General features: G+C 35.2%; 1 protein-coding gene, 2 non-coding genes and 1 pseudogene across 3 annotated transcripts; 2 read left to right on the forward strand and 2 right to left on the reverse strand.

The window, feature by feature from the left end:
- Positions 1 to 315: 315 nt before the first annotated feature.
- On the reverse strand, positions 316 to 528 carry LOC143546862 (small nucleolar RNA U3). Its single transcript, XR_013137668.1, has one exon. It is a non-coding gene; the product is annotated as a small nucleolar RNA U3 (small nucleolar RNA).
- A 987-nt stretch (positions 529 to 1,515) lies between these two features.
- Positions 1,516 to 8,332, forward strand: LOC143546847 (kinesin-like protein KIN-14I). The gene is made up of 15 exons (XM_077038415.1): positions 1,516 to 1,655; positions 1,731 to 1,803; positions 1,893 to 2,024; positions 2,095 to 2,246; positions 2,397 to 2,806; positions 2,893 to 3,053; positions 3,140 to 3,255; positions 3,349 to 3,451; positions 3,534 to 3,686; positions 3,798 to 3,944; positions 4,030 to 4,239; positions 4,360 to 4,524; positions 4,598 to 4,702; positions 4,770 to 4,836; positions 7,908 to 8,332. The coding sequence occupies exons 1-15, from the start codon at positions 1,516 to 1,518 to the stop codon at positions 8,330 to 8,332; spliced, it is 2,559 nt and encodes an 852-aa protein (XP_076894530.1).
- LOC143546863 (small nucleolar RNA U3) lies at positions 5,450 to 5,663 on the reverse strand. Its single transcript, XR_013137669.1, has one exon. It is a non-coding gene; the product is annotated as a small nucleolar RNA U3 (small nucleolar RNA).
- A 3,072-nt stretch (positions 8,333 to 11,404) lies between the features above and the next one.
- Positions 11,405 to 16,402, forward strand: LOC143546848 (kinesin-like protein KIN-14I; annotated as a pseudogene).
- Positions 16,403 to 20,176: the final 3,774 nt, after the last annotated feature.

A 20,176-nucleotide genomic window follows, 5' to 3' on the forward strand; every position in this document is an offset into this window, starting at 1 on the left:
CATATTATTAGTATTTAATATAAAAAAAATGGCATTAGATAATCTAACAATGAATTTCAAGTTAGTTCAATAACAAACACTTAACCAAAACATCAAAATGGTATAATCTGACATGTTTGGTGAAAGTTAATCATAAACATATTGTTGGTTAAATAAATGGGTCGGTTCGGTTATGACGGATTTGGAATTATCTTTAACCAAAACGGACCCGCATTCGCGGTTTTCAAAAATTTATTAAAACCGACCCACCGGTTCGCTTATGACGAACACAAACAAGGTCTCGTTTTAATTGAATCATCAAAAATAAAAATAATTTGTTTGTCAGACAACCGTGTAACCATGCCAGGACTCATTACATGAGCTAACAACGATCCTCGACCAAGCCATGGCCTAGACCAAAGAGCTCTGTTAATCACGCTCTAGTTACACGGTCTTGGGTCATCAACCATACATGGGTTTTTGTCTTCTTAGGAATCAAGAATACAGAAATACGAGCCTATAGAACAGATCCTGTTCAAGTAAGGTCGTGCCTTTGAATCACCCTGTCCTGAATATAATATGTTTTTATTTGCACTTTCCAGAGATGTGGGATGAGACCTGGCTAGCTCTACGGACCACCTACTGTTTTTATAAAAGTAAATCTTAGAAACAGTTATATATGAATATACATTCTGATTCATTTTTTAACAAATAAAATCCAGCTCGGGGTAACCCATGGCAAAAGACGACCACATACACTCGTGATCGCAGACAATAATGGATATTCTACGCCCACCATCTACTGTTTCGAGAAAACTCGTCACCTGAAGTTGAGACCATGTAGTTGAGCTAAAGCTCATTGGCCTTTCTGATCCATCACAAACCCAAAAAAGCATGAGTATAAAAGATCTAAGAATATAAAAAGTAAAAGTTAATTTAAATAATATAAAATTAATTTGAAAGGATAAAAAACTTGTAGAAAATTAACTACCTCCCGCGTAATTCCCGAACCCAGTAAGGTCAGTGGTTCCTCCCATATTGACTTTTAAACCGAACATAACACATATAACACACCCAGCAAGAATAATCCACTGGTACATATATATCTTCCTTTCATATATTTCTGGATATTGTGCTTTGGAATTTAGATTACATGTTTTTTTATTTTTGTGTTGATTAGACTAATAGTTCTAAATCATAAAAGCTGCAGGTTTTGTAGGAAATCATGAGTTATTATCAGCCTCCACAAAGGGCCAGACACACCAGATCTTCCTCGAGTTCAGGCGACGAATACTATTCTGCCGTTACAGACGGAGGTGATTATGACAATGACCGTACACCACCGTAAGTATTTCTGCCCTTTTTTTATAATCCAGGATCATATTTGGAGAGTTCGGTTGTGTTGAGAGTGTGAAATTAATGCTTTAATAGATAGTATGTTCGTTTGTTACCCATGACCTAATGGTCTAGTGGTATGGTATGATATGCTGTTTAGATATAAATAAATAAAATGTTGGATTGCTGACTTAATTAATAATGTTGTCTTGCTTCAGTAGATCGGTTACATTGTCAGATCAAAGTGCGAGAACTAGCAATGGATATGGAACCGAAACTTACTATTCTGCTATTACCAATGGAGATGATTACGACAGCCACGCTTCCAGTTTTACACCGCCGTAAGTGTTTCTTCCCTCATCTACGAGTCATTTGTTCGATTGCTGACTTGATAACGTTAGCTTGGTTTCTTGCAGTACACCAATGACCTTATCTAATTCAGTTCCAGTTGAGCTAGCTGGTGCTATACCATTGATTGATAAATTTCAGGTGGGATTAGGTTTATGTTTAATAGTAATGTAAACTTTATCAATAGTTAGCTCAAGATTCTTACTTGGTTTTTATTTATCTTTATTTAGGTTGAAGGGTTTTTAAGGGCAATGCAAAAACAGATAAATTCAGCAGGGAAACACGGTTTTGTCTCAAAACGATCCGTTGGACCACAAGGTTGCGAGGAGTTCACATTTGAAGACATGCTATGCTTTCAGAAGGTAATTACTTTCTCTTTTTAAACCTATATTTTATTATTTTGCCAATTTGTTAATATTGTTTTTGTTACAGGAACCTATACCAACATCCCTGCTGAAAATAAATGGTGATTTTGTGAGTCGGGCGGTAAAGTTATTTCAAACCATTTTGAAATACATGGGAATCGATTCATCTGAAAAAGGGAATCAAGTTGGCTTAGAAGAACGGATTGAACTCGTTAGCAAGTTATATAAACAGACTTTGAAGCGTTCCGAGCTTCGAGACGAAATTTTTGCACAAATTTCAAAGCAAACCAGGAATTGTCCTGATAGTTATCTTCAATATTTTTATCACATATTTCAAATTTCCAATTAATTTATGTTGTTTTTATACAGGCAGTATTTAATAAGAGCATGGGAACTCATGTATATGTGTGCATCATGCATGCCGCCTAGTAAGGATATTGGTGGATATATATCGGAGTACATCCATGATGTAGTGCATAATCATAATACAGATTCTGATGTGCAAGTTCTTGCAATGAACACTCTGAATGCACTTAAATGCTCTTTGAAGACGGGCCCACGCCATACGATTCCTTGTCATGAAGAGATTGAAGCTCTTTTGGTTGGTAAAAAGCTTACAACTACCGTTTTTTTCTTGGATGAAACGTTTGAAGAAATATCGTATGACATGGCAACAACTGTTTCTAATGCTGTCGTGGAACTTGCTGGAATAATCAAATTGTCAGCATATTCAAGCCTTAGTTTATTCAAGTATCGTAAATTACTTGAACCTGAAAATGGTATCCATTGACATTTCTTTTTTCATTCTTAGACAAGCATTTATGTTTTGAGTTAGTAATGTAATAACATGAATTTCTGCCATCAGAGGAGTATATTGAATTAAATGACAACAAGTACATTGGAGATGTCTTAGCAGAATCCAAGTCAGCAAAGGATCAATGCAAGTTGATTTTTAGAAAGAAGTTCTTTCGTGAGTCGGATGAAGCTATTGCAGACCCAGTGTTTGTTCACTTATCATATGTTCAAGTGTGCACCTGTTTTATTTCGTGTATTCTAGCATACGATTCTTAACTTTTATATAGAAACCTGATGTTCATATTCTTGTTTTGCAGTTGCAACATGATTATTTTTTGGGGAACTATCCTGTTGCAAAGGATGATGCTGCGCAGTTATCCGCATTGCAAATTTTGGTTGAAATAGGATACGTTGTTAAACCTGAAACACGCACGTTAGTTATCTATCTACCTATCTATTCTTCGATCAAATTTTAATATGTATATTATTTAGGTGATTATAGTTACCAATCTTTTTTTATTTGTAGTGACTGGACTTTACTTCTTGAGCGATTTCTGCCTAGACAGATTGCTATAACTCGTGCCAAGAGAGACTGGGAGTTGGATATTCTTAAACGATATCGTTCTATTGTAATCTCACTCTTTTCTTTTATCTTATTCACTAGTAAGAGTTAATTGTTATACTGAAATATATGTGTAATGCTGACTATAGGAAAATCTAACAAAAGAAGATGCAAGGCAGCAATTTTTGAGAATTTTAAGGATGCTTCCATACGGATGTTCTGTGTTCTATAGTGTCCGCAAGATTGATGATCCTTTTGGACTTCTACCTGAAAGTATCATATTGAGTATTAACAAGCGCGGGGTGAGTCTGAATTGTTATTTTAGTTAAGATACGATTGCCATGTATATTTATATGCATAGTTGAAATTTGATTTATGCATTTCTTATTGTTTCTCTGTGACTTTGTCCATAGGTTCACTTTTTTCGTCCGGTCCCCAAAGAGTATTTGCACTCTGCTGAGTTAAGAGATATAATGCAATTTGGTAGCAGCCATACTTCAATGTTTTTTAAGATGAGATTTGCGGGTGTCTTGCAACTATTTCAGTTTGAAACTAAGCAGGTTGAAAGTTATATATTTTTTTCCTTTTTATTTTCTATCAGCTGTTTGTGCATATTGTTACTAAGAGTTTATTCTTAAAATACAGGGTGAGGAAATTTGTGTTGCCCTTCAAACTCATATAAACGATGTCATGTTGCGTCGATACTCTAAAGCGCATTCTGCTGCTAATTCAAGCCCTATTAATAGTGATGTTTCTAGTACTAGTAATTCAAGACCTCCCAGTGTGGATGTTGGTAAGATACGAGAACATTATTTGTTAAATGCTCTTAAAGAATCTCAAGAAACTGCAAAGCAAGTAAGTAATTCTGTTTGTTTTCTTTACGTGTTCGACCAGTTAGAGATAGAGTCATACAACATAACACAATCGACCCGTTTATTATGAAAAATAGTCTTATTTTTCACTATGCTGATGCAGTTATCAGAAGAATTATATGAGAAAGAGAGAAAAGAAATTATTATGCAAAAAGAAGTGAAGACATTGAAAGACATGTTAAATTCAGAAAGGCAAAACTCGGAAGAATTATCATTCAAAATTAATGAACTTACAACTTTATGTGAAGAGAAAGAATCTGCCCTTCAGGTAACAAATTCTTACTTTAAAACTACCATCTTAACTAGATTAATATTATTTTTTATTGATTACTGTCTTTTAGGTTGCATTGATCGATAAACGGGACATGGAAGCTAGACTTTCACAGTTTAGTAAAGTAGAATTGGAGAACAATACCAAAAAGGAGTTAATTGAAACAACTAATCAGGTCTGTAAATGATATTTATAAAGTTGATGCTATTTATTCTTATGTTTTTAAATTAATTTGTTAATAGGTTTTACAAAACATCCAAGATCAACTAAGAACCCTTAGCTCAGAGTTGCATGCAGTACAATACAATGGTAATGCTGTGTGGTGAATTGATGTGTATAATATCTTCGTTATGAAATTATTCTTTTATTCTTGAATGCAACATGTCTTGTTTTTTCTAGCTTATTTTTGTCCTTTTATTTTCTTCTATTTTCTATGAAGCCAAAGATGGATAGTAGTTCGTGTGAATGCTTAGCAAGCCTTTTCTCTACACGTACAAACCGTCCGTCGTCAAACTTGGTGAGACAATTTCATAAATTCTCAAGGTGGACAACCTTTTTGTTACCAGAACCACTAAAATAAGTTTGATAGACTTCCACATCAAAATAATAATTACAAATCAGAAGATGAAAATAAGTTGCTAAATGAAATTTTCTATATATTATTGAATCATTTAACATATAAACTTACCTAAAAATCTACGTGGTTTTAACATAACAATTAGATCAGCTTAAAACTTGAATATTCAAGCATGTATAGGTTCCACGAATCAACACTTACCTAATAATATTCCAAATTGGTATAATGTTTAATCCCTCTAAATCTGCTGTATAAACAAAGAAACATGTATCTAGCATATATGGAAAAAAATCAAAGATCATTTGCAGTTATGATAAGAGCCACCCAAGGAAAAAAAAGGGAATTTGTCTGTCAGACAACCGTGTAACCATGCCAGGACTCATTACATGAGCTAGCAACGATCCTCTACAAATCCATGGCCTAGACCAAAGAGCTCTGTTAATCATGATCTAGTTACACAGTCTTGGGTCATCAGCCAGACTTGGGTTTCTGTCTTCTTAGGAAGAAGAGAATACAGAGGTACAAGCCTATAGAACAGATCTTATTCAAGTAAGGTCGTGCCATTTAGTCTGTCTGTTACATATATGAACACGCACCCATTTGCACCTTCCAGCGATGTGGAACAAGCTTTGAGAACAGATTTGAAAAACCATGCTCGTATTAGAAAGGAAAAGAAACAGAAGTTTTATTTTTACACGTTTAATTTTCATTCATTAATATTTTAAATTGATTTTCAAATTTTGGATATGTTTAAAATAAGAGTCTGTAAAGATTGAAGAACATACGGAATTGCAGGTGCTTAACTTTTCATAAATTACAGTTCATAACCCAACATTCCATAAAAACGCACATTTTGGTCAATTTTTGTTAAAAGAAAATCTTAAAAACACTGATATGCATTAATGTTGTTGAACTAGCTAGGTTATAAAAATTAAACATTTAAACCCACCTGACATGTTTTAATCACATTAATAGATAAATGAACAAGTTTGTTCTCTGCTCAAATAGTCAAATGTGATCCCCTTTGAGTGCCTCACCTCAACTATTTAGATTGAGGATCATTGGTGTTTATACTCATAAAAGTGATAAGAAAATATTTACAAAGATGGTCCATGTGGTTTAAATATATGGCAAGTTTGATCCCCAGATTTTAAATTTTGCAAACTTAGTCCATATATTTGTAGGAGGGTTGCACGTTTTTTAACAAAAAAGTGATGTCACGTGCCTTTAAAAGACATGTAATGGCACATGATATGATGTGCAAGTGTCAAGAATTATAATAAACAAAAATAGTTGATCTTGGTTGATATCAGCTTTCGTGTGTGTGTTCTTAAGCTTGATTTCCAACAATGTTTGTAATGAATTGTTGAACGTTTTCCAATGGCTATATAATCCCATGTAGCCGTTAGAAACTAGTTATCGACCATTTTAACCACTTTAAGTATATAAGGTGTGGGTATTAAGGTTGGATTACACTGCTTCTCTAGCTCTAAAAAACACAAAAGCACGCAATCCTCTCCCATGCCAACCGTCAAGACTATAATTAGAATATGAAGAAAGCATCGTGTTGGTCCTATAAACAAAAAGAAACCCCAAAATCTTCATGAAGTTCAACTTATGGTATAGTGCCGGACAACACGGAAAGACTCATTGCAAAAATGTAGTGTATTCCTCAAAGTCACATCCAACTCCACTTTAAAAGCTCTTAAAGCTAAAAAGGAAGCCCAATTGTCAACTAAAACCTCCAGAGCCCGTAGCTAAGACCAACTCGAAGACAAAGGAAACACTGGTTATCATCAAATGAAATGTATTGTTGTTTTTCTTTTTTCTTTTTAATTTTATTTGTTGTTAATATCCTTTTTATTTCTATATAGTGAGTATAACCTAAATTCTAGGAGTTAATTTAATGTGTTTTATATTTTTATTAAAAGCCGGTCATTTTCACTAATTTTAGGTTTATTGGTTCGGTAATTAGACTAACCAAAAAGACTAATGTGTTTCCACTACAAAACTGGTTAGGAACCATAAACGGTTACGATTCATAACCTATATGTGAAAAAACAGTTTACAAGTGTGGTGGAAAATAGTTGATTATTAATGTTTTATCCAATGCCTAGTAGTTCAAGGCATATCATCGACAAACAGTTTATTATTAATTGAAAAAACGAACTTAAAAACTCGTTACAAATTTCTATATTGATCACACATTCAAAACCTCTACCCAAGCTCTATATTTATAGATCTTCTAACTCTAACTTGATGACCAAAACATTATTATATTAATGATATTACAATTAGGAACCAACATGTCAATTAGGTCCTATATTTATCGACTTGTAAACACGGTGCGGAATTACCACACGAATTGGACGGCTCACCTCATCTATTTCACCGGGATTATGACCATCATTAAGGCTGTAAGGTATGGATGTCATTATGCCTATGAAAATGCTGATGTGTCATATGGTGCCAACGGTGAGCACCACCCCACTCAAATTGGCACCGCCATCGGTGGAGTTTAGGAGGTGAAAATGCCGAATTTTCTGCCGCTCCATTTGAGAAGTGAGATATTAATTTACAAATGAGATATTAATAATTTATTCAAATTCTACCTACCATTGTTGACCATTTCATACAAAAAGTAAAGTTTTTTTTTATTTTACAATCTATCTGTTGTTAAACGGTTAGTTTGTTTTCCATTTTTTTTAATAAATTATAATTATAAAACTTACTAAACCATATAAATAAACTCATTCTTTCTCTCTTTTTTTCATATAAAGACTAACAATCTCTCTCAACTAAGATGGATTTTCATCCGATGGTGAGTTGAGTTCGGTCGTTCCGCTCTTTATCCACACAATCGTGTCTGCTGCAGCCGCTACCGTAACCGACAAGGGCGAAAATTCGACACCAAAAACGAGAAGAGCTGCTTTTAATAGAGACCGTGAAGCGGGCCACGAGCGCCTACTAGATGATTACTTTGACAACAATCCGGTATATGATGAAAAAATGTTTAAGAGACGTTTTCGTTTGAGCAAAGAGTTACTCATAAAGAAAGCTAAATATTTAGAAGCGTACCACTCGTTTTTTAGACAATCGATAGATGCGAGAGGTCGTCGAGGTTTTACAACCTACCAAAAATGCACTGCTGCACTACGTCAAATGGGGTACGGGACAACGTCCGACAATTGGGACGAATATTTGAGAATGTCCAAGAGAACAGCATGAGAAAGCATGTACAAATTTTGTAAGTGTGTCATCGAGATTTATGGGAACAAATATCTGAGGAAACCCAATTTGAATGACATTCAACAATTATACGAAGCACATGAATCTAAACACGGTTTCCCGGGAATGCTTGGTAGCTTGGATTGTACACAATGGGAGTGGATTAATTGTCCAACTGCTTGGAGGTCAGTACATGAGAGGTGATCATCGTCATCCAACAGTATCTTTGGAAGCAGTAGCTTCACAAGATCTGTTGATATGGCATGTGTTTTTTGGTGTTACAGGTTGTAATAACGACTTAAATGTTTTGGAACAGTCACAATTATTCAATGACATTGAAAGCGGGGTAGCACCCGATTCTTCTTTTGAGATTGATGGGGTAGAATATAAATACGGTTATTATCTTGTTGATGGTATTTACCATGATTATGCCGTGTTATAGACTCGTATTCAAATCCAATCGGTGAAAAGCGTAAGGTATTCGCAAAAGCTCAAGAGGCAGTGAGAAAGGATATTGAGCGAGAATTTGGTGTGCTTAAAAAAATGGCATATAATAGCTAACTCGGCACGAGCTTAGGAACCAAAAAGACTAACAACTATAATGTATGCGTGCATTATATTACACAATATGATGATAGAATAAAAAGGCAAGGCAATTTGTGCGTACATTGAAATGGATAATCAACAACAAGAAGTTAGCGATGAACAAAGAATAATAAACTATCAAGAAATTCGTGACGTGGAAACACATCATACCCTTAAGTCGGATTTAGTTGATCATATTTACGACCTACCTATGAATTAGTTTTATTTATTTTATTTATATTAAGTTTAATGGATGTAATTTTAGTTTTGTTATATTCAATTTTTAATTAATGGATTTAATTTGGTTTTAACCCCCAACTACCTAACGACTCATCACATTTAATTTGTTTTTAACCTTTGTGTGTGCAACGGATAATTTCAAATCCTTCCACTGCCTATAAACTTAATTTTTCAAACAAATTACCTTCAATCACTCCACTGTCTATAAACTTAAATCCTTTCTCAAACGAATATCTTCAATGAATCTAAACAACCCACGACACTCGTTTGGAAATGACGTTTATCAACCGCCATTTGAGTCGCCTATTTGGCTTCAAGTTCCACCATTTCAATGGAAGCAACAACAACGAGCATCCGGAGTAACACCGATGCCCGGTGCAAACCGATGCCCGACTCCCAACCGATACCCGACTCTCAACTGATACCCGACTCTCAACCGATACCCAACACTCAACCATCTAAAGTTACTAAAATAACAACCACCAAAAAAAAAGATGCACCTGAAGGATCCGGCCCGGCCGCGAGTCAACATTGGACTACCGCGGAAGAAGAAGCGTTGGCAAAAGCGTGGGTCGACGTTTCGGAGGACGCGGTAAGTTTATTTTTATCTTTATTAATAATTTTTTAAATCTTAATAAAGAATAAAGAGACATTGTTTGTGTAGGTTATCGGTAACTCGCGAAAACGGCCCGCTTTTTACAAAGACGTTACTAAACGGTTTTTTGAAGTTCAAAACCGTGAAGAATATCAATCCGTTCATTAAATCAACACGAAGTGGCGTGAATTGAGTAGACGAGCCGCGCGGTTTACCGGTATCTACAACAACCTTCGCAAGAACCCCAAAAACGGTTGGACCGATGACAACATTATGACGAAAGCACAAGAGAAATACTCATTCATTGAGGGAGCAAATTTTACTCACTTTTCGTGTTGGCTTGTTGTAAAGGATAAACCGAAATGGAAAGCGGTGCCTAGCGTGGCTGAGTATATTAATGGTGGTGGTGTTATTGGCGGCTCGAAACGCACAACGACATCCGAATACAACAATTTCGTCTCTATCGATTCCAACGCTCGTTGTCAACAAGATCTCAACATGGATGATGTTGATGACATCCTAGACATAAATGAGCCTATCCGCCCTCTCGGGCGAGACAAAAGCAAACGAGCGGCCGGAAGCTCGTCATCGAATTTTACGACGGATAGATTGGAATCGTTGTCAAACAAGTTAGATGCGTTTAACACCAACTATACGGAAATTGAGGAACAGAAACTCAGAATGAAAGAACAAAAGATGGAGGAGGTGAGGAAGCGGGAAGAGGCGATGACAATGAGAGATGAATTTAAAATCCTCCAAACTAACATTGATGTCACAAACGAAAAGCGTAAACGAGCATTAGAGACGTTGCAAGCTCAAATTGCCAACAAATATGTTTAGTTATTTTTTTTTTCTTTTTCTTATTTTACGTTTTAAGTTTTAAGTTAAGTGATTTTTACTTCTTGCTAATTTTATCAATGAATGCAACTTTATTTTTATTTATGTTTTAATTTAGTTATATTAAATTAATTTTAGTTATATTAAATTGTTGTAATATAAATATTATTATATTATTTGAAAAGTAAGAAAGTGGTGAATAGGTGTCCATTTTCATAAAATTGTGAAAAATATTGAAGTGAAGTGTGGTATGACGTGACGATGACATGACACTATAAATTGAGAAGTAAAATGGCATCCACACCTAATAGCCTAAGTCTTGTACAAAAACCTATGAGGACATAAATGTAATTTCCGTATTTGCATGGGGAAGAATATGACTATTTAGAAACCATCCGAGTAAATGCAAAAAAGCAAAAGAAAAACCCTTCCCGCGTACTTTCATCTAGCTATACCCTAATTAAGGTAGGCTCCCCTTGCGTCTATTCTATTTTTTGTTCTTGTTCTTCTTCTGATAACTACTGTTACTCGAAGGATAGTATAGTAAGATTGCATATGGATTTTAAGTTGCTTGTTGTATGTAATTTTATGTGAATCCTTTTTCTTGATGCTATTAATTAATGTTGTAATTAATTAGTAAGCTAGCGCTAGTGTATCCTGTTATTATTTGGTTGAAGAGATCATAATCTCTGAAGCTTTTATTACTAATCTTTTAATATAATATTTCTGCCCAACTTTTTTCAATCCAGGATCACGTTTGGAGAGTTCAGTTGTGAGAAGTTGTCTGTTGTTGCAAAACTGTAAGAAAACTTAAAATGCTTTTGTGGATCATATGTTCGAATGCCGACTTAATTAATGATGTTTTGCATTTATGCAGTACACCAATGACCCTCTCGAATTCGATTCCAGCAGACGTTGCTGGTGCCATTTCCTTGATTGATAAATTTCAGGTTGGATTAATTTTATATTAAATAAAGAATGAACTCAAGATTGATTCTTAGTTACTTTATCTTTTTAAGGTAGAGGAGTTTCTAAGGGCTATGCAAAAACCGATGAATTCGGCTGAAAAACACGGTTCTTTCTCATCTAGATCTGTCAAGAAGTTCACAATTGAAGATATGTTGTGTTTTCAGAAGGTAAACACTTTATCTTTTTAAGATTTTTCGAATTATCGATATGTTGTGTGACACCATGTGTGTATATATGTATTTGATGTGTCATAGGATTCTATTCCAACATCTCTACTGAAAATAAACGATGATTTTGTGAGCGGAGCAGTAAAGTTGTTTCAGACCATTTTGAAATATATGGGAATAGATTCATCCGAGAAAGTGAATCAAGTTGGTTTGGAAGAACGAATTGCACTTGTTTGTGATCTATACAAACACGCTTTAGAACATTCTGAGCTTCGAGATTAAATGTTTGCACAAATCATAAAGCAAACTAGGAAATGTCCGGACAGGTATGCATCGATCATGCATATTCAATAGTTTGTCATGTATTTCAATGAATATATGTTGGTTAATTTCTGTTGTTTTTTATGCAGGCAGTATTTAATAAGAGCATGGGAACTCATGTATCTATGTGCATCATGCATGCCACCTAGTAGTAAAGATATAGGTGGATATTTATCAAAGTGCATTGATGAAGATTTACAGAAGGCGAATACAGATCCTGATGTGCGAGTTTTGGTAATTAAAACTCAAAACGCACTTAAATGTTCTATGAAGGCGGGTCCACGCCATACGATTCCGTTTCGTGAAGAGATTGAAGCTCTTTTGATTGGGAAAAAGCTTACCATTTTTGTATTTTTCTTGGATGGAACTTTTGAAGGAATATCCTATGACATGGCGACAACCGTTTCTAATGCTGTTGAGGAACTTGCTGGAATAATCAAATTGTCAGCATATTCAAGCTTTAGTTTATTCGAGTGTCGAACTGTTGTTACCACCTCCAAAACATCCGAACCTGGAAATGGTATCCGTTTATGTTTTCTTTTTTATTTTTACACAATCTTTTGTATTCTGAGATAGTCGTTTAACAAAATAAATTGCCGTCACCAGAGGAGTTTATTCGGTTAGATGAAAACAAGTACATTGGAGATCTCTTAACAGAATTCAAGTCAGCTAAGGATCAAAGCAAGTTAGTTTTTAAAAAGAAGTTCTTTTGTGAATCGGATGAAGCTATTGCAGACCCGATGTCTGTACAGTTATCATATGTTCAAGTATGCACTTGTTTTATTTTGTGTATTCTGCAAACGGTTCCTGTATAATACACACCTGATGACCATGTTCTTATTTGCAGCTGCAACATGATTATATTTTGGGAGATTATCCTGTTGGAAAGGAGTATGCCGCACAGTATCAGCATTGCAAATTTTGGTTGAAATTGGATATGTTGATAAACCTGAAACACACGCGTTAGTGATTTATCTATCTTTTAAATTTTAATATGTATTGTATTTAAATAATTATAGTTTGGGGATCTTTTTTTTTGTTTTTATTTTTATTTTTGTAGTGACTGGACTTTACTTGTTGAGAGATTTATGCCTAGACAGATTGCTATAACTCGTGCCAAGAGAGACTGGGAGTTGGATATACTTAACCGTTATCGTTCTATGGTAATCTTCCTCTATTTTTTCTATCTTATTGATTAGTATGAATTTATAATGATACTGAAATAATTTTATAACGATAACCGTGTAGAAAAATCTATCCGAAGAAGACGCGAAGCAGCAGTTTTTGAGAGTTTTAAGGATGCTTCCATATGGATATTCAGTTTTCTTTAGTGTCCTCAAGATTGATGACCCGATCGGACTTCTACCCGGAAGAATCATATTGGGTATTAACAAACGCGGGGTGAGTCTCAATTATTTTTTTTAACTGCTTTTATTATTTTAAATGCATATGATTTATGTAGTTCTTTTTGTTTGTTTCTATAGGTTCACTTTTTTTGGCTGGTTCCGAAAGAATATTTGTACTCGGCTGAATTAAAAGATATAATGCAATTTGGTAGCAGCAATACTTCAGTGTTTTTTGAGATGAGAGTTGCGGGTGTCTTGCATATATTTCAGTTTGAAACCAAGCAGGTGTGAAAATCATATATTTTTCTTTCTATTTACTTATCTGTTGTTTGTGCATCCTGTGTGATTATGATATGCGTTTTTAATATAGGGTGACGAAATATGTGCTGGCCTTCAAAACCACATAAATGATGTCATGTTGCACCGGTACTCTAAAGCGCCTTCTGCAGCTAATTTAGGTCTTACTATTGGTGATAGTTCTGGTAATTAAAATCTTCCGATGCGGATGTCGGTGAGAAACGAGCACATGATTTATTAAAAGCTCTTAAAGAATGTCAAATGACTGCAACACAAGTAAGTAATTGTGCATGTTTTGTTACTTGTTCAACCAGTTAGAGATGGAACATAGCATAACCGCGACACGTTTATTTTGAAAATTACTGTTTTTTTTTCACTGTGCTATCGCAGTTATCAGAGGAATTACATGAGAAAGAGAGAAAAGAAATTACTATGCAAGAAGAAGTGAAGACATTGAAAGACATGTTAAATTCAGAAAAGCAAAACTCGGAAGAATTATCATCCAAAATTAATGAACTTACAACTTTATGTGAAGAGAAAGAATCTGCTCTTCAGGTAGCAATTTTTTTACTTAAACTAGCATTTAAGGAGATTTATTATTATCTTTTTTATTAATTACTCGTCTTTTAGACTGCATTGATCGATAAATGGGCCATGGAAGCCAGGTTTTCACAGGTTATTGGTAAAGTAGAATTGGAGAACAATAGCAAAAAGGAATTGATTGAAACAACTAGTCAGGTATGTAAATGATATTACAAACTTGATGTTATTTACTTTCCATGTTTGAGGTACGAGCCTATAGAACAGATCCTGTTCAAGTAAGGTCGTGCTTTAGAGTCTCCCTGTTTCATATATAAACATACACTCGTTTCCACTTTCCAGCGATGTGGGACGGAAGTAAGAACAGATTTGAAAGAGTTGTTTAATGTTTTATTCATTGACATCTTAAGTTGATTTTCAAATTCTGAATCCCTTATTCTTAAAATATGAATTGTGTTTGGAGGGTGGATCAAATGTGGAGTCTGATAAAAAGCTGATACAGAATTGTAGTTGCTTAACGTTTGTAAATTAAGATTCATAACCTAACGTTCCGTAACGTTACATACTTTGGTCAATTATTGTAAAAAGAAAGTCCATAAAATACTGATACACATTTATGTTGTTGAACTAGGTTATTGAAATGAAACATTTAAAATTTTAAACCTACCTGACATGTTATAATAACATTTCTAGACCAATGGATAAATTTTGTTCTCTGTTCAAATGGTCTAATTGACCCTCCCCTTTGCTTAACTTCCAATGTTCTTTGTTCAATCCATCATCAAATCAACCTAATGTGTATTTTTGTCAAGTTAAATTAATTCTCAATTTGAATTTTGCACGAAAGACATGATGTTACAATTATAGGTTTTGAAGAAAAATTGTCAGCTTTAGTTTTAACTGAAGTTACTCGTAATGCTAATCGCAATGCTACATTTGTGGGGTTTTGAAGAAAAATGACAATTTAACTAAATTTACCCAAAATTGTGATTTGTCAAGTAAATTTGAATTTTTCAAGAAAGTCACGATGTTACAATTGTAGGATTTTTGAAGAAATTTTTTCAACTGAATTTATTTTTAAATATTTTCACAAGTGTATGAGCTCTTAAAATGAACTTGTAAGATACCCGTTGTATTAAATTGCGAATAGTATTAACTAATTATGCTACTTTTTAACTATTTTAAGCTTATTAAGCATGTACATTTTTTCATTTAGTTTTATTTGTTTCACTTTTATCACTAAATGTCAATCCGCAAGGCCAAACGTAGTGGGGCGAAGGTTGGGGCGAAAATGGGCGACAAGGTGGTGGAACACCGCCCCCCCCCCCCCGGGGGGGGGGGGGGTTTGGGCGAAAAGGGGCGGGGGAGACATCTCATTCTCGCCGTACTTCCTTTCCTTTTTATTATTATTATTATTATTATTATTATTATTATTATTATTATATTGTTTGTGTGTGTTGTATATATATATTAAACCATAGCACTATTACACCTCAAAAACAAATTCCCACCCTTTGCTGATTGGACGTCACATGTCGCAATTCGCCCCAATTTGTAGCCCTTCCACTACGCATAGCCTAATAGTTCTCATGTAAACAGTTTAATATGATCCACTTTGTACTTTTATTTACGTATTGAATCATAAAGTTTGCGAGTTATCATGCTTATTGAGATCTCATCCACCAAAGTTCAAAGTTGCATAGACAATCACATGTCATAATCACATACTTTCGGGGAACCGGACCCGAAACAAAACCCGGAACCAGTTCTTTTGTGCCCGAGTTTTTAATATCCGAGCCCGTACCCGACCCTACTCGTAGCCCGTAGGGTGTGGATAGGGTATGCATTTCGGTATCAAACCCGTTCCCGAACCTGATTTGTACCCAGTAATACCCGAAAACCAGAACCGATTCCATACCCGGAACCGGTTTTTCCAATACCCCAAACCGGGGTTTTCAAATACCCGATCTATACCAGAAAAAAACTGAAACTACCCGAAAATTACCCCTGAAAAGTGCAACCTTTAAAAAATCAAATCTATACCCGAAAATACCAGGAAAAAAACACGAAACAAGGGTTTTTTCAATACATGAAAATAGGGTATTCAAATACTCGGTTCTATCCCAACTCGAACCCGATACATAGGGTATGGTTTTTAGAGGCCATACCTTGACCCGAACCCGACCCGGGTATTGCCAATACCCGATTTTCCAATACCCAGTCATATCCGAACCTGGTTTCATACCCGAAACCGAGTATTTGTAAAACCCAATTTATACACCTCTACATATAGTAACTTCAATTAGAATATTTAGAAGGTAAGACCACCACTGTTTTATATATTTGTTATAAAATAATATAATAACTTTAAAAGTATTCGTAGAACCTTTCTATGTGTATATTTATTTAGGTTTTTAAAGACCGGCCAATATGTGACTAGTACATATACATGATGGAGCTCTTTTAATTTTTAAATGTTAAGTCCTCCACAAAAAAAACAGAGAGATTAGAGGACATAGGATTTAATAAAAAAACTAAAAATATTTTTAAAAAATGGGTATTGAGACGGGCAATTACCAAAAAAAGACTCGTACCATTTTACCCATATCAAGATCAAATATAAATATACTATTAATGAGTATAATGAGTGGCAAAGCTAGACATAAATCTTAGTGGTAACTGATAACGTTAAAAAAATATCGTGTTTCATACAATGTAAACGAAACAAATATAGAAACACGACAATTAATATATTTAAATATATGGGGTGCAAATTTCCCCTCTTTGGTTTTTGAAAGTTTGAAATCGAGCGACTACACTCTCTTCTTTTACTTTATCAAATGTTTCTCTTTCGAGCGCACAAATTAAAGCATATTTTTCAAATACTCATCACCCATTCGCTTGCGCAAACCCGTATTGATAAGCTTCATTTTAGAAAATAACATATTTCAACGGTTGCGGTTGCAATCGGTAATGTAACACCCCGACCAAAGGCGGATTATACATCGGGGCGCCACATATTGTTTCATTACTCGTGACCCTATTGGGTGTAAATATTTAATAAATACATTCATTCGCGCACACGCAAAGTAGACAGAAGATAACATAAAGCAACATAAATCAATATATTATAAGGCAAAATATTCGAACAACAATAACTTGTCTTGATACATTTTAATCTAGGTCCAAAATAAAGAAAACTTCCTACGTGTCCACAAACTCCAAAACAGCTACTGCAAACCTGAACATGTGTTAAAATAAAACGTCAAACACTTGCGTGTTGGTGAGAAATCAAGTTTAATACAATACATAGATAACAATAAATCTGCGCGCAACATGTGTATGTCTGGTTTTCAACAAGGGTGTAATCTGATCGGGACCAACTCTAATATTCAAAGACTGCCAGTGCTCACAATTGAGCTCACAAACAAGAAAGACTGTGCAAGTGTAAACAAAAGAGAAAATCATAAACGATTGTTCTCCCGTGTTCATCTAATGGTACCATGAGAACTGCGGAATAGACCGACAAGACGGTTAATGATCCACACATACAAATAAACAGCCAAGTCTACGTCCCCAACACATGGGATACTGCGCGACTAAAGTTCATAAACAGTTTAAGACTCTAAGTTTGTATGAACACATGAACATCCCAAAACATTAAAAGCAAAAAGGGATTAGGTACGAGATTACTCACTTGATAAACGATGCGGTGTAAGATAAAGCAAGAACCAACTTTAAACAAGCACAAGTTAACCTATAATTAAAGATTATTGTTTTAACGATTTGCTTTAAGTCTTGATTATAAGTTAGCATAATTAATAAGTAAATTATTATATATAATATATATTACCGGAAAAGCAGGGTAGAACAGGGAGGAAGACGGAGGCAGAGAGGGCGGCGGCTGAGGAAGAACAACGGCAAGGAGCAAGAGAGAACAAGAGAGTTTAAGTGCTTTGTGTGTGATGTGTTAGAAAGAAAATAAGATTATTATTTATAGAGAAACCCTAGGGAACACAATCCCTAGAAAAGGGGAAAAAAAATCTCAAAAAGCAAAAGATTCCAAAAGCAAAAGATATCAAAAGATATGGCAGCTGCAGGGGGCAAGGAAAAGCTGACAGGTAACAGTAAACAGGCATGGGAGGGTCAGATAAAGCTACTGGTCAAGCATGGAAAAGCAGATCTCAAAAGATAATGTCAGTCACTTTTTCTACCAACCAATGGGGTTGGTGCGCATGCTGCGCCGAAAGTAACTTTTCAGACATAAGATAGGTCAGGTCAACAGCACAGAAGAATAGACAACACAAGAGCAAACGGCTAGATTAAACAGAAGAAAACTCAAAGGGTTAAGCGCGAGAAGGCTCGAGCGCACGCGCGAGGGCGAAGGCTGACAGAACAAACCTTAGCGCGCCGCGGGAAGAACTATTATCCTTAGCGCGCCGCGGGAAGAATTACCATTCTTAGCGCGCCGCGGGAAGAACTTCCGTTCTTAGCACGCTGCGAGAAGAACTACAATTCTTAGCGCGTCGCGGGAAGAACTACCGTTCTTAGCGCGCTGCGAGAAGAACTACAATTCTTAGCGCGTCGCGGGAAGAACTACCGTTCTTAGCGCGCTGCGAGAAGAACTAAAATTCTTAGCGCGCTGCGAGAACAGTTCGCCTCGCGTATCGCAGGAACAACTGGTCTTCGCGCAGGCTTCCTTGTAAGGAGTCTGGCGCGTGGAGCTGCACAGACAACCTTAGGCGGGAAGAAACAAAGGACAAAAATAAGAGAAGGGGTTCAAGGCTTAAGGGCGGGACGGCGACAAGAGAGAAAGAAGGCGGAGAGAAGAAGAGGGACGGGACGGCGGAAAGGAAGAGAGAGGAAGAGGCGGGAAGGAAAATATTATTAGTAATATATATATTTTAAATGTCAAGTTTTAAAAGAAAATAATTAAATTTTAAATCATAAAAAAAAGAGATCGGATAAGGGAAACGGGTACCTGGGTCGGGTCGGATCGGGGCAGATGTCACAGGTAAAACCAACGCTAGCTTCAGTATTCGATAACCAAAGAAAAAGTAGTGTGCTTTTCGGTTGTCACCATCACACAAGCAAGGCCACACGGTCCACCCAAATTTGCAAATTTATCATCTTTTTTGAAAGTGTGATAAAATGTTGTACGATCACCCGAAACACATCATCTTTCTTCATTACTAAAATCATTCGGATACATCTTTGAAAATGCCACTATCTTAGATATGTTAAACTTGGAAAATAAATCTAATTGATTTAAACCAAACATATTTTCTAACAAACTAGTTCACACCCACACTGAATATTTTCAAGTTCTTGAATTTGCATATCCAAAACCGTAAAAACTTAACCTCAAAGTTTTGAAATCAATGAAATTAAATATAGTTGGTAAAGAAAACCAAATATGTAGTAAGATCATGTGTTCACCAATTATATATTATATATAAATATTAAATGGTGGTATCACAACCCCTTTTTAAAATTATATTGTTTTAGGATTTATGCTTTTAACTTCACCACTAAATCAAGTTTGTTAGTGTGGTATGTTGGCTAGATTGACTTTTGCTAACTTCTTTATGGTTAAATTGCAAGTCCTTGCCTTTGGCTGCCCATTTTTTTTCCTACTTATTGTTTTAACTTTGAAATTTTGATTCTTTTTATTAAAGGTTTTTTAGTATAATAATTTGAGGATATTGAGTTTTAGATTTAGTTTCGGTATCGTAACGAATTTAAACGACATCAACTAAAAACGCAACGCCTCATCGCTGCAACACCCTTGTTGTTTATTTATTTTTGGTACCATAACAAGCCTAGCTAATAACGATATTATTATTTATGTTTACTTCTTGTATGATAATGCACCAAAATCGCTACCGACCGGCGACTCACAGCAGCAACACCTGTGTTTTCTTTTCATTTTTTTTGGTATTTTTTT

Source organism: Bidens hawaiensis, unplaced genomic scaffold, assembly GCF_021521415.1.
Source record: "Bidens hawaiensis isolate Kalapana, Puna unplaced genomic scaffold, B.hawaiensis_p1.1 tig00014471_1, whole genome shotgun sequence".
Lineage (NCBI taxonomy): Eukaryota > Viridiplantae > Streptophyta > Magnoliopsida > Asterales > Asteraceae > Bidens > Bidens hawaiensis.